The sequence below is a fragment of the Mya arenaria genome, chromosome 5 (assembly GCF_026914265.1).
Source record: "Mya arenaria isolate MELC-2E11 chromosome 5, ASM2691426v1".
NCBI lineage: Eukaryota > Metazoa > Mollusca > Bivalvia > Myida > Myidae > Mya > Mya arenaria.
In genome coordinates this window covers 79,430,349-79,444,248 of record NC_069126.1, presented here as the reverse complement: position 1 = coordinate 79,444,248, position 13,900 = coordinate 79,430,349, and the positions used below count along the sequence as shown (strand labels likewise).

General features: G+C 32.7%; 1 protein-coding gene across 1 annotated transcript in view; it reads left to right on the top strand.

Moving 5' to 3' along the window:
- Nucleotides 1–12,709, top strand: part of LOC128235315 (titin-like) — a 36,873-nt gene extending 24,164 nt beyond the window's left edge. The window contains exons 9-19 of the mRNA XM_052950130.1: nt 401–434; nt 566–603; nt 3,765–3,786; nt 6,857–6,945; nt 7,328–7,343; nt 7,771–7,853; nt 8,254–8,269; nt 8,514–8,578; nt 8,907–8,922; nt 10,910–10,989; nt 11,295–12,709. Of these exons, the coding sequence (XP_052806090.1) occupies nt 401–434; nt 566–603; nt 3,765–3,786; nt 6,857–6,945; nt 7,328–7,343; nt 7,771–7,853; nt 8,254–8,269; nt 8,514–8,578; nt 8,907–8,922; nt 10,910–10,989; nt 11,295–11,326 (491 nt within the window). The 3' untranslated portion in view covers nt 11,327–12,709. The remainder of the gene's footprint in view (nt 1–400; nt 435–565; nt 604–3,764; nt 3,787–6,856; nt 6,946–7,327; nt 7,344–7,770; nt 7,854–8,253; nt 8,270–8,513; nt 8,579–8,906; nt 8,923–10,909; nt 10,990–11,294) is intronic.
- The last annotated feature ends 1,191 nt before the right edge of the window (nt 12,710–13,900 follow it).

Below are 13,900 nucleotides of genomic sequence, written 5' to 3'. Positions count from 1 at the left end.
CTTTTGATTCTTGCTGCATATGTAGTAGAGGAGAACAATGAAAGTAATATTGATGAAAGAATTAAGATTATAACTCTATAAAGTAAGCGCATCAAATACCATATATACCAAGTCTAGTTTTATGGCAGCAAGATAATACAGCTTTCTAATAATTACTGCTATTTAATGTATTGTGTTAATACATCATGCTCTGTAAACCGTAAAAAGCGCAGTAAGGGACACAACGTTACACCAATTAATTGAAATCAACAATGGTTTAAACACTCGTAGTCCGAAAATAATCTAACAAGACTATGTTTATTCTTGATAATAACCTAGCCCTGCATAAACCATCTTGCTCATGTATTTCAGTTCTATAAATTGTTCTGTCGATGAAATGAAATCTCTCTTTACGTTGTAGGTTACACCAAAAACAGAGACAAATTAACAAAGAGGTAAGGACATATCTTATCTAAATGTGTTGGTATGGATAGTTTAAATCATTTTTTTTTGAATGTCTTAAAACAATTTTCCAGCAAAACAATGCAAAATGTTATTTTTACAAAGTATGCTAATTATTTTTCAGAACGAGCCAACTTTCTAGTCAACAAAAGAAAAATGATGGTAAGAACTTATGTAATTAATTTTACGCATTTAACATTTACACAACGGAAACTACTGGTACCTTATCTGAGAGTTACAGTTACTTCCTTTTTAAAATGTAACGGAAGTTAAGATATAAAGTCGGCAAAGATGGATTAGGAAATAGCATTCCGATTGTTAGCTATTTGACAACAGTAAAGAAAGAATTATATGAAGCAGTGGTAAGAATAAAAGTCAAGATACATTTATTAAGCATAATTACAGACCATGTCGATATATTGTCTTCTATTTATTTTCTTCATTTTATGTACAAATTTGAAAACTACCGAAATGTATATAATAAATTATAAGCATGTTGTTATGTTTCATCTGTGTTGAACACGGGTAAGCTGTTTTAACCATTATTGATGATATATTTGCACATTTTGTTCAAATTTAAGCTTGAATATCTTATTATGGATCATTTTTATTATTTTTTTATTGTCCGTTTGTCCACCAAACTTCAATATGTCTATTGGCTACATGGCTCCATCTGGACACTCTATCCAATCACAATCAAACATCATAGAACTATAGAGCTGTATGTGAATTGGTATTACATATATAATTCATTGTATTGTTGTTTTATATATGTATCAAGAGACTGTTTAAATTGAACATGTTTTAGAACATGACACAAGGAATTTGAGAAGGATTCGACCGATACGCCATTATGGCCCGTTAATTATATTTCATTCCACGGTTTTAGGAAAAGTTCAACGTTCTCGGTATTCAAGATCTTCAAATATTGATATTTGTCTACATTGTAGGTTTCGGTTTGTTTACTTCTGGAGTTCCTTTGTTTTATTGACTTGACCTTTGTTTTGAAAATATCACTCCTAGTCAGTTTGTGTAAAACGCTCATTCATTTTCCGAAAATGAACCCTTGACCATCTCGTTTAGTTTGATTGTATGTGACTATTGTAATCGCTACCCATACGCAACACTTTTACGCGTCATAATTTGTAATAAGATGTCACAAAGTGGCGACAAGTATCACACATTTGTTTAAATTTATCTTGGTGGAAATAAAACCAAAATAATTACAATGTGTACTGTTCTATTCTGTGTTGGCACATTTCTTTCAATTTCGATTCAATCATATTCTTATAAGGAATGAATAGCGGGAGTGATGTCACTATCGGGGTCTGGACGCAGTTGGGCATGATTAAGTGTGTGTACCTTAAGTAATTCTTTCTAACCCATTCTGTATATAGAACGACCTCCTGTAGCCGGAAACTTGAATTAGAAACACTAAAGGCAACAATACATTTGACATATCATAAATTAACACTCTTTAACATGTTGATTATATTTGTCAGGCCCTGCCGACACAATACAAACAATACCGATATAAATAATTTACATGTATGTTGTTATGCGATGATTCGCGATTTTAACATATCCGAAGATGTTGTGTCAATCAGAAAATATAAGCAATTGCCGAAAGGCAGTACATTTAAGGATTGGATGTTATATCCTTCATGTAAATATTGTCACGAGATGGTAGTTAACCAGCTCAATTTGTCAAGTAGAAAGCAATTTCATTTTTGAACGTACCCTGACACCAAAATTAGAAATATACACCTTAATTTGTCAAAAGAACACGTATGTTTTGTACTGTTACCGCCACTATACATAACAGGGAAGGAGAATCCAGCAACGCACTTAACAGAATCAAATTATTTATGAACAGTTTTACAAAATGTAATATTAAAATTCAACCATCTTAAATAATAAAGTCCAACAACACCAACTTCAACACAACAAAAAATATCAAACAAGTGATGCTAAAAACCAAATAAACAGAATACGGATTATGTCTCAAGTCCAAAAGTTTACAAAAAGGTACAACTTTGATATTTAACACACATACAAATATCTATGTCATACACAAATCATGACTATAATTATCGAGCGCAATCGACCGTTAAGTCGTAATAGGACAGCCCGGTACATTTCAACGTGTGCTCCATGCACGTTTACCATGTTTTGTCGGTTTTGTATCATTGCATGTGTAATCGCAATGCAAGTGATAAAATCATTGAGGATATTGAATACTGTCCATGCTCGAAATGCCAAAATTAAAAAAATGAAATTAGAAGCAGAAAATTGGGGCTTTTCAAAGTGGATTACCGCCAACTGTTGTTGCTAGACATTTGAACTCAACCGTTTGACTATGTCTCGCCATGTTAAACGATTCAACGCTACCGAATCCGTTTCTGTCCGTCCTCGATCAGGTTCAAGGCGTCAAACGACGGCACGTCAATACGTTCTATATCCGTCAACGGCATCTCCAAAATCGTTTTCGGCTGCAACGTGAACGGCAAATTTAGTCGTCTGAACGGCTTGTCGATCAATTCAGTGTACCACAGTAATAATGTTTCGTAGGCAGGTTAAAGTACCTGTTTCAAACGCTCAGCACCGACGGATAAGGCAAAACCATAGGCGTAATGAACGTAACGTTTTTTTTTTGTTTTTTTTCTTTGGGGGGGGGGTGGCTATTAACTGTGCTAGTTATTAAGTCAGTGCTAGTTATTTGAGATGGGAATTTTGACGCCAACCGGTCTATAATTCTTACACCCATTGTATTGCCCATGTTAAAAGCACGTAATGGGTAGACGTTTCAATAAGGAAAACGTGCCCCCTTATAGGGCAGGAGTTACAATACACTTCCTTTACACGCATGGAAATCCTTTCTTAGCCTGACCATCATTGTCTCTGGATCTCAACCCTAAAGAGCACATGTGGGATGAGTAGGATACGGCGACAAAAGATTGGAATTGTATTCTTGGTTGGGTATATAAACTACGTTGTCGAACAACGCGATTTCGGATACAGGAAGTCATCTCCAAACACAGAGGTCATACCCGGTACTGAGATTTGTATTGTCCGACAACATGGGAAAGACGATTAGATAACATTTTCGAATGAATAACCTCTTGTTTTCTTTTGGCTGTTTAGAACAAATATTACTTAATAACTTGGTACCTCTGACATAATTGTCTCTGTTTATTCCACAGACATAATCCTCTATATCCAGTGCTGCGACTTCATATCTATTGAGTATATGCTGTATGTATTAAAAATGAAACACTATTTTAAAGTTTGTTATTGTCTTTCAACGGAATACTTTATTGCAGATAATCCAGCTGGACAATCCATGTAAGTGGTTGCTATTTCGTGAAGAAATATTTTGCCTAAGACACATTAATGAGATTTCCTCTTCAGCTTGCATTGACAATACATTTCTTTGCTTTTTGTTTTTCTCTAACATGTATTAAAACAGTAAACTGCTTTCTTAACTGGTTTTCTTCATTATGTCTTACCATGCCTTTTTTGCTAACTGATCTACCTCAATATGTTTTGACAGTGAACTACTTTCCGAACTGTTTTTCTTCAGCTTGTAAAGCCATTCATTCAATTTGCTAACTGTACTTTTTCATCATGTATTGACAGTGAACTATTTTCCTACATGTTTTCGTCAGCATGTACTTTCAGTGATTCACCTTGCTTACTGTTCTTCCTCAGCATGTATTGACAGTGAACAACTTTCCTAACTGTTCTAATTCAGCATATATTGCCAGTGATTTGCCTTGCTTAATGTTCTTCCTCAACATGTATTATCAGTGAACTACTTTCCTACCTGTTCTTCTTCAGCATGTTTTGTCAGCGATTTTCCTTGCTAACTTTTCTTCCTGAACATGTATTGACAGTGAACTCCTTTCCTAAATGTTTTTCTTCAGCATGTATTGTCAGTGATTTACCTAGCTAACTGTTCTTCCTCAACATGTATTGACAGTGAACAAGCTTCCTAACCATTTTTCTTAAGCATGTATATAGCTTGTTTAACATGTGATTGACAGTGAACTACTTATCCGGTTAACAAAACTCGTTTTCATTGTGGTTCAATCCCCAAAAAAGGCATGGAGACTCCTATGGGTCTACTGATCCGTAAAATATCGTTAGCGACGGAAAAAATGCCGGCCGTTTTTTCATGCGTTTTGTTTTTCTTGCTTTTATTTTCACTTTTTTGTCTTTCAAATTAAAGAACAAGTCCTTTCATTGAATCGATTCAAGCATGCACAATTATATTTACACAGAGCTGTACAATGTAGACTTAATAGATAGCAATTGCCGTTGCCACGACATTCAGTTGTTCAGCCACCCTTCGTTAGCTGTTGGCAACTCTGAGTAATTGGCGGAAGTGCTGCCCCAACGATTTTCAACATCATCTTGCTGTTTTCAAATCCAGTCAGCAGGGCTTTCGATTTCCATGTGACAGATCAAGAATGTCATGATCTTCTTCTTCAAATGTCAATTGAGGTACTGACTGAGTTTTATATAAAAAAAAGTAGAAAACTCAGGGCATACATTCCATGTTTGCCACGCACTCTTTTTCCCTTAACCACGGAATGTAGATTACCATGTAAGGGAATTGTCCTTAAGTTTTGTCCTTGCCTAAAATCGACCATCAGCTTTTCTACACCAAAAAGCTGCAGAAGTGGCAGAACACTGACCGCAATGAAATGGACTTCTGTGTCGCTGGCTTTAATCACAACGATTTTGTAACCATCTGCTGCAGCCTGTTTTGAATGCAAGAATATTCTCATGTCTGGCTCTTCGTGATTGCAATGTGACTAAAACTGTTTAATTTGGACACATTTTCACAAATGTATCGACCAGAAAGGTTAAATAGCTCAGTCTCAGCTGTAATCTCTCAAGAAGCTACGCCAATTCGTCCTTTGAGATTTAATTTCGTTGAATCAGCAGCTTTTTGCTATGGTTTTTGCCGAAATAAATCTGTCTTGTTCTTCTTGATTGACTCAGGGACTCATTGAGTTGAGTTTAAAATTATCATAATGATAAGCAACCATTTGCGCAGCACTAGGATGGGCAGTACGTATGGTATCCAGTGTAAAACGGTCTCTCAGTCACTTTAATAAATGGATTGCCTTTATATTTTATTACAATGTACAGCTACTGTACTCTATCGAGGCATGTCTTTTGTGTGAGTTCTGTCTGCTCGTGATGTCGGGTATTTTATGTTGCATCCTTAGCTTCAGATGCCGATGTATAGTGAGCAACCAAGTGGCTAAGTTCAGGTCAATGTTTATGAAGCATTTCTATAAGGAGTCTTTTTCTAATTTTGGCATAGAACGACATCCCCAAAAATACAGCAAATGGAGTTTCATGTTTTTTTGTATATGAGTTGTTGTTCCTTCTCTGTACTAAGCACAACAATTATATTGCAATAGTTGGCAAACTTCTTAATAAGGTGTTAAAAAAACTGTATAAATGAAAGGCTATAGAGGAACTATTAAACCAAATACTAGATTATTTTCAAGATGTTCGTTTTTTTTGTGAATTATCCGTTTAATTTCTGGAATATACAACTATGGAGCAAAGAAAGTATTTGCAAAACATAATTTGACGTGTAAACTATCTTAATTTATGCTTGGAAAGTTAAATGTCACCATATGAAGTAGATAAATGCCGGGGTGTCCAAAATGGTGAACACGGGTATTTTGTGTACAAAGAAAACTATTAAAACATGTAGAGAAAGTTTAACTTATTCAACATTTAGAATTGAGTATCAATCATTTTAATGTTTGAAACGTTTTTGAATGTGTGGAAATATTTTTTATTGACAGAATTGTCCTTCTTTATGTATCTTTAAATATACACTGTCATTGAAATAATGTGGTTCAAAACACAGATAACTAATTAAATAGACAGGTTAAGTTTTACAAACTTTCCAGGTTCATTTGTACAGGCACGTTATTTAACGCACACAGTCCTGAATTCATTAATAACAGTCTTAGTGGATACAACTACTTGAAATATATATATTCACTAGTCAGTATTTCATTAACAATCAATACACTATGACAAATGTATTGCATGTCTTGTTAATTAAATGTTGTTTTTTCAAAAAGGTTTACGCCATAGTTCTTATATTCGTGTTTTTTAATTTTGAATGGAAGTAATTACAGTTCTCCATTTAGATGAACTTTTACAGGCTAATGCTTATACCAAATCGAACGCAATAAAAAAAACGTAATCTTTATCAACAGGCAGTTATACTTAAATTAGATACACATTCATTTTAATTTGTTCCATAAACTGAGACCTCAAACTGGAAAATCATAGTAACTATTTCCCTCAATTAAATTTTCAAAGCATAATTACCTTGAATAAAAATGTTGGCATAAGTGTCATTGTCATTCAAAAGATCTGGTAAAGACAACCGCGGATTTAAGGGAGCCCAAACATACGAGCAACTATCCATGGCAACATATAGATCAGTTTACGACGCTCTCGGTAAGTTATACAAGTTAATTAGTTGATTTAATACTATTTCATTCTTTGATTAATTCAATCACAAAGATGGGCTCTGCCTTGAGCAGAAACTGTAACAGTAACCACATCGTTCATAACGTAGCGCAAGAAGCGTGTATCACATATTGAATTTTTTAATCTGTAGACGTTAATCGTTATAATATCGGGGTATGTCATTGTTGTTCATGTGTAAATAACTATATATCACATTTCTGGTATCAAAATTTATTCTGAACAATGTTAAAAATGAAATGATATTTAAAAATGCACATTATAATGTATTTTAAATTTTCAATTATCTTTTTTATACACTGATATAAATGTATGATGGTTTTAAATGCTTACAATCGAATTAAAATTTCAGATAATGAAGACAATGGGTAAGATAAAACTATGAGAATAATCGAATTTAAACTGTCAAAGTTTAACGTAATTTTGTGCATACATCAGGCCTACTAATGATATCTGTGATGAGTATGAAGTCGAATGTTCAGTAGTCAATTGTATCAAACCTTATTTAAGTATCTACATGTAATCCTTTGCCTAGTTTTCACATATAAATGATTTGATTGGTAAATACTAAATATTGGATAATATTGACCAATCGAAAAGTTATGAAAATCAACTTGTATCCATCTGAAGGTCACAACAAAAATGGAAACGATTTATTGAATAAAACATGACCTCAAAGTCTGATTAACTATGCAATCATTTATTTAATGACATTTACGTAGTAGTTTACGTAGTTTTATTGACATTCATGAAGATAGAGTGGTCACGTGTGTTTGTATCATTGCATATATGTAGAACAGACAGCCCCGGATGTAAAGCAGCCAATACTTACGAGGAATTATCAAAGAGAACAGATACGTCGGTTTACGATGCTTTAAGTTAGTAAAACGGCTTAATTTGGTAATTTAGTATCATTCTATCTTTGATTATTGCAATCACATAGGAGGAAAACTGTCTGAATAGAGAATGTAATAGAAACAACACCCTTTGTAACTCGGCGTCACAAGCATGTCCCATATATGTTGTGTTTTTATCACTAGGCGTTGATCGTTAAATTATTTTTGTATTTTATTGGTGTTCATGTGTATATATGTTTACTAAATGTCTCTTTTTTGCCAGCAATACATTTTCTTAACATGATAAGATTTGACATGGTATTCAAAATTGCACATTGACGCATAGTTTGCATATATGTAATTATATTTGTACACTGATATATATATATATATATATATATGAATGACGATTTTAATTGCTAAGAATCAAAATGATTTTCAGAAAAAGGAGATAATGGGTAAGTTAAGAACATGAAATTAATACATTAGTCGACTTTTTGATTGGTAAATAGTCACCATTGAATAAATACTGAACACTCAATACGTAATAAAAATACGAGTTAATCTCAAAGAGGGAACTCTTTTAATGCAATAACTTAAAGACTGGTAAATCTGTGTAACTGTGTTCCATAATCAAATTAACATAACATAATTGCCATGAATTCAAATAGATTGGTCACAAGTATATTTGTCATTTTATAGATCTGGTACAGACGGCCCCAGGTGTAATGCAGCCCAGACTTACGAGGAATTGTCAATGAAAACAGGTACATCGGTTTATGATGCTCTTAGTTAGTATTACAATTTTATTTGGTAAATTAATATAATCTCAATTTTTGATAAATGCATTCCATAAGATGGGGTCTGTCTTAAACAGGAATTGTACAAGTACCACATTGCTCGTAATGTAGCGTAAGGGCATCTTAACATATTCTATGTTTGACCATATAATATTGCTGGATTTCATTGTTGTTCACGTGTATGTAACGATATGTAACATTTATGTCAATAAAACATATTTGCAATGAAATAGAGTATATACACTAATATACAAGTATGGCGATTTAAATTGCTCACTCTTGAATTAAATTTCAGAAAAAGGAGACAATGGGTAAGATAAAAGCATGAACATAATGCATTGAAACTTTCAGAGGTAATAACGAGAATATATCAGGTATACATATAATATAAGTGATGAGTATGGAACCTAATGTAGATACTGTTTACGAACTAAGGTGTTTGCCATTCAACGCATATGAGTGAAAACCCATAAAAGCAACCTACAGTTTCCTAAATATCACACCAAGCGCTTTAAAAACGTGATATCGTTCATGACTTGCATTTAGTTATTGAATGCCATCGTACATGTTTCTGCTAATATAGTGAATAACAGCTAAAAGATACCTGATCTTTTACGTAAAAACAATATCTCAGGGTGTTTGTATTGTACAATTATGCTTCTGTAAAAGTTGTTGTTAAGACTAAAACAGGAGTCTCCAATATTTTTGATTGTCCAGTTACCAATGACATCAAGGTTTTAGTTCAAGTACATTTTTTTTTGTCATTGTAATAAATGAATTGCAACTCTTTTCTTAAAACAACGATGTAAGAGGTTTACTGCTTTTTCCTGATGGTACTGAATTATCTTTAATTATGTTTGTAGATGATATTGCATGTGTATCTGACACCATTGTAGGCATACAAATACAGTTAAATATTTTATAGAACTATTTACAGGTTATTAATATCGGTAAAACGAAAGTTTTAGTATTATAGAAGGGTTGGCAATTATTAAGGTATGAACATTAGTCTTCTGCAAATAGTAAACTTGATGTTGTAAACGGTTTTGAATGTATTGGTCATCATTTCTCAAGTACATTATCTCTGTATAAAATGGCAAACATATGTCAATTAAGGAAAAACTAGTACTGTTGCATGTTTTAAATTCATTTCAGAATTATAGTTATGTACCATATATTTTTAAAAATATTTGATGTAAAAAGTGTGCCTATATGTTATATGGCTCAGAATTATGGGGACTGAAAAAATGGTTTGCATTGTTAATGTACCTGTGTTGGGATGCAAGATTTTCTTGAATTTTCAACAAAATGCTTGTAATGATTAGGTTGTATGTGACTTGGGACGTTTCCCTATGTATATATTTATGTTCATCTAAACGTTGTATTATATACTGGACTCGTCTTCTAAATATGCCAAATACTAGTTACCCTAAAGTATGTTATAATATACTTTTAAATTATGATAGTATTGGCTTTTGTAATTAGGTGACTACTGTTAAAGAAAAATCAAATAGTAACGGCTTTGGCTACAAATGGTAACGCCAATATGTATTTAAAGTTGTTTTAATGCATGTACATTTATTGGTTATACGATCAGTATTTACAAATATTGAGAGCCAGATTTATAGCAAGTAGAAAGTTATCATTATTTTTTCAATATAAAACAACTTTAACAATTGAACCATATTTTTATATTTAAGATGTAGCTACATTTCGTAAATGTTTTGCGTCAAACAGATTTTCTGTACATAATATTTCTATTGAGACTGGTAGACATTATCGGATGCACAGACAAGAACGCACTTGCCCATACTGGGAATGTCATTTTGAAGATGAATTCCAATTTTGTTGATATGTCCTTTATATAATGTTTTCAGGAATGTTTATATTGCATAATACGTTCGAGAACACCCTACCATAGACACATATTTTACTTTAATATCTAGTACAAATGCTTTGATCATGCGTAATGCAGCAATGTTTATATATTATGCATTTTAAGAAAGAAACTATTCTAAGTTGCAAATCATTACATGTCATTGTTACTATCTTTCACGTTTGAATTATACATGTATGCTCTTGTGTATGTGTATGGGCCGGAGGCCTTTCGTACAATAAACTTTGAACTGAACTAAACTTTTGAACAGATCAATTTGTAAATTGTATGTGTGCCTGGTACCTTGGTAATTGTAAATGTCTTTGTAAATTCTATTACACACTTTATTTGACTTTGGTTAACTCTAAGCATGAACACATATCGATCGTAATTGTGGACTGCAGTTTTCGTTTTTTTTTCAGACCCGATAATTCCCAGGTGTACACGCCGTTGGATACGTCTAAATCACAGTCGCACATGTACTTCAGAAATGCCAAGCAAGGTATACGTAATGTATATATTACGACAATAGGTGGTGCATTCCAGCAGATTTGATTATTCTATTAATGGTTGTAAAACGAGCAAGATATGCTTAAACATAAAATCTATATAAGGATTATAATAATGTTGAAACAGGTTTAGTGACGACACTCAATTATCTGTATCTAATTACACGTTAGTTAAACTTAATATTATCATTGTTTGGGGGTGCAAGACCTGATAAAATATACACCATAAAATTGTAACAATTTATATGGGTAGCAATTTTACATCGTTGTTTTTCTAGTCCTCTCCATGTGTTTGCAGAAGATCCCGTTTACAACGATTCTGTGCTGTAGAATCCAGGGACCAAAAGTGCTTCATGTGGATAATTGCAAGTCTAACACAGTTAGACGTTGTGATGATTTGACTTATTACAATTTATTTTTTCTGCGCGAGTGAGGAATTCAATGATTGTTATTCTTTACTACATTCAATCATCCAGCGAATGATTTGCCGAACATATTTTTGTAAAAATAGAAAAAATCAAATGCAGGCTAACCATGACAAATCTGAAACCATTTCAGTTGGCTTAAAGTCAGTTAAAGAAATAAGGCAATACACTTTGCTTAATCCCACTTTTGTTTGAGAAGAGAAAATTAACCATTTAGGCTATAAGGTAGATAGTTCATTGTGTTGCCCAAATTGTTAAAATGTGGAAAAAAGCAGCTAATCAACTGCATATCATTGAAAGACTTATCATATTTTCTGACAATATATATTAAGCTTATTTTCTTTAAATCTTTTATCAGATTCACCTTCAACTACTCTCCTGTTTTTCAGCATTTTTGTAGCAAGACAAAAACAGAAAATAAGAAAACATTCAATACAGAAAAGTACAAACTGTTTTCAATATACAATCCCCAAGGTATGAAATTCTTTTTCATAGTGTTACATTTGAGCAGATTAAATTAACGCTATTAAAACTTAAAAATGTCTGTACGGTACTTCACCAAAACCATGTTCAAAACCTTTTGACTTTTAAGACAAAAACAATAATCTCTGATTTGAAAGCCGTGTAGATTTGCCATCAGTAAGAACAACTGCTTATGGGAAGAACTCTTTCCGCTTTGAGGCCACTCAGGCGTGGAACAGCCTTCCAAAGGAAATAAGGTGCTCTCAAAACTTTTTTATGCTCAATGTGCAAATATTCTATAGGGAGTTTCTAATAACTTGTTACGAGCTGGTATATTTTATTAATATTTTTGTACTGTGGTAAGTGCTGTAAAGACATTGGTCTGGCAAAGATTTGGATGGTTGCCCGTAGGTAGGGATTGACCCATTCATATGAGCGACCATTTCTTTGTACATTACTGTTTTCGATATTGTCAGCAAAATCTATTAGGTACTCTAAATCACAGAATAAGTTAGCAAAACTTTTTCTAGCAATCTATAGTAAAAAATTTAACAACACATTACAATACCTTGCTGTAATTCCAATGTACTTAACTGCTGCTTTTAACTTTTCTGTATAAAATGTATATTATTATTATCATCCTTAGTTTATATTTCTGTAAGAACTAACCATTGTACAGAGGTATTTCAACTAGCGGAACCGTGCATGTAGACTGGCCGTACAACCGAGAAAACTAATTGATGTTATCATTGTAAACAGTTCTCTAATCAATCTTAATTTTTGCTGTGTTAATACTTGTTTTCCATGTGTTACACATTTTAAACTAAAAGCTCTTTTTTATTTCCAGGTCACCAATTCATTGTTTTTTTTTGTATTGTTATTTTATGTATGACTTGTATTCATGTCGGGAAATAACTCACTGAACATATTTTTTTGTTATAATCAACCTGACTTTAAATAAAGATTCTTTTATCATGTATCTTGTATTGGTAACTTCACTAGTACTCAGTGTTTGTAGAGTTCAAAACCCAGCGTTACAATCATAAATATAACTGTCATGGCTACTAATATATCGTTATTATGTAAATGAGAAATGCGGACTTGATGATATCATTTTCGGTTTTAAGTGCGCTTTAATAGTATTCTTGTACATGTGTTGTTTTGAACATTTACTGTTCTTATCAGTGAAGGTACTTCCACCGTGACCACTTCCTTCAAGTCGGAAAAAACAAACAACATTGTGTTGCTAATTCATTTTTCCATTAACTCCATTCTTTGTTTACATAAACACTATTACTGCAATCATGAACATTCCACAAACGGTATATCCAAATATGTTCTGTATGAGCTATTGACATTCTACACTATCATGTCTTGTATTTCTTAATTCAATTTAAAAATGAGATTGTAGCAAGTCGAATAACTATTATTCAATTCTTTAAAACACTTTTCTTAAAGTGGACATTTATGCACAATATACAAATTGAAGGAAATACAAATTTGTCGCTTCTTTGATTCGCCTCAAATTTATGCCCCTAGAGAAAACGCCGCCCACTTCCATGATTTTCCATACAGTGTTGGCATTTATCTTCCTTTCAGATTTTAAATTATTATATTGATCAAACATAAATACAATTTCATTTTAAAGTTATAATACAGCATTCGATAATTTCGCCAGACGCCAGAGTTTTGAGTTTAGATTAGTCTGAGAAAAATTGACTTCTCGTGCGCATAACGAAAACATATAATCTGCCACTGCCGCAGATAGTAAAGGATCCACTATCACCAACATATCTTTTAGGACAAAAGGAAATAACTACAATAATGTCATTCAAAGAATATATATTTAAATGATTATAATTAGTATAAATGATTTAGATATATATGTATAAAACTGACAAACATTTCGTCAAACAGAAAGGCTATGTGTTTTCCTTAATGTATTTCATATATCTTTCTGTAAGAAATAGCTATTTTCATGTACCTTTAGAGACAAAGGAAAATGCACACTAGAGTT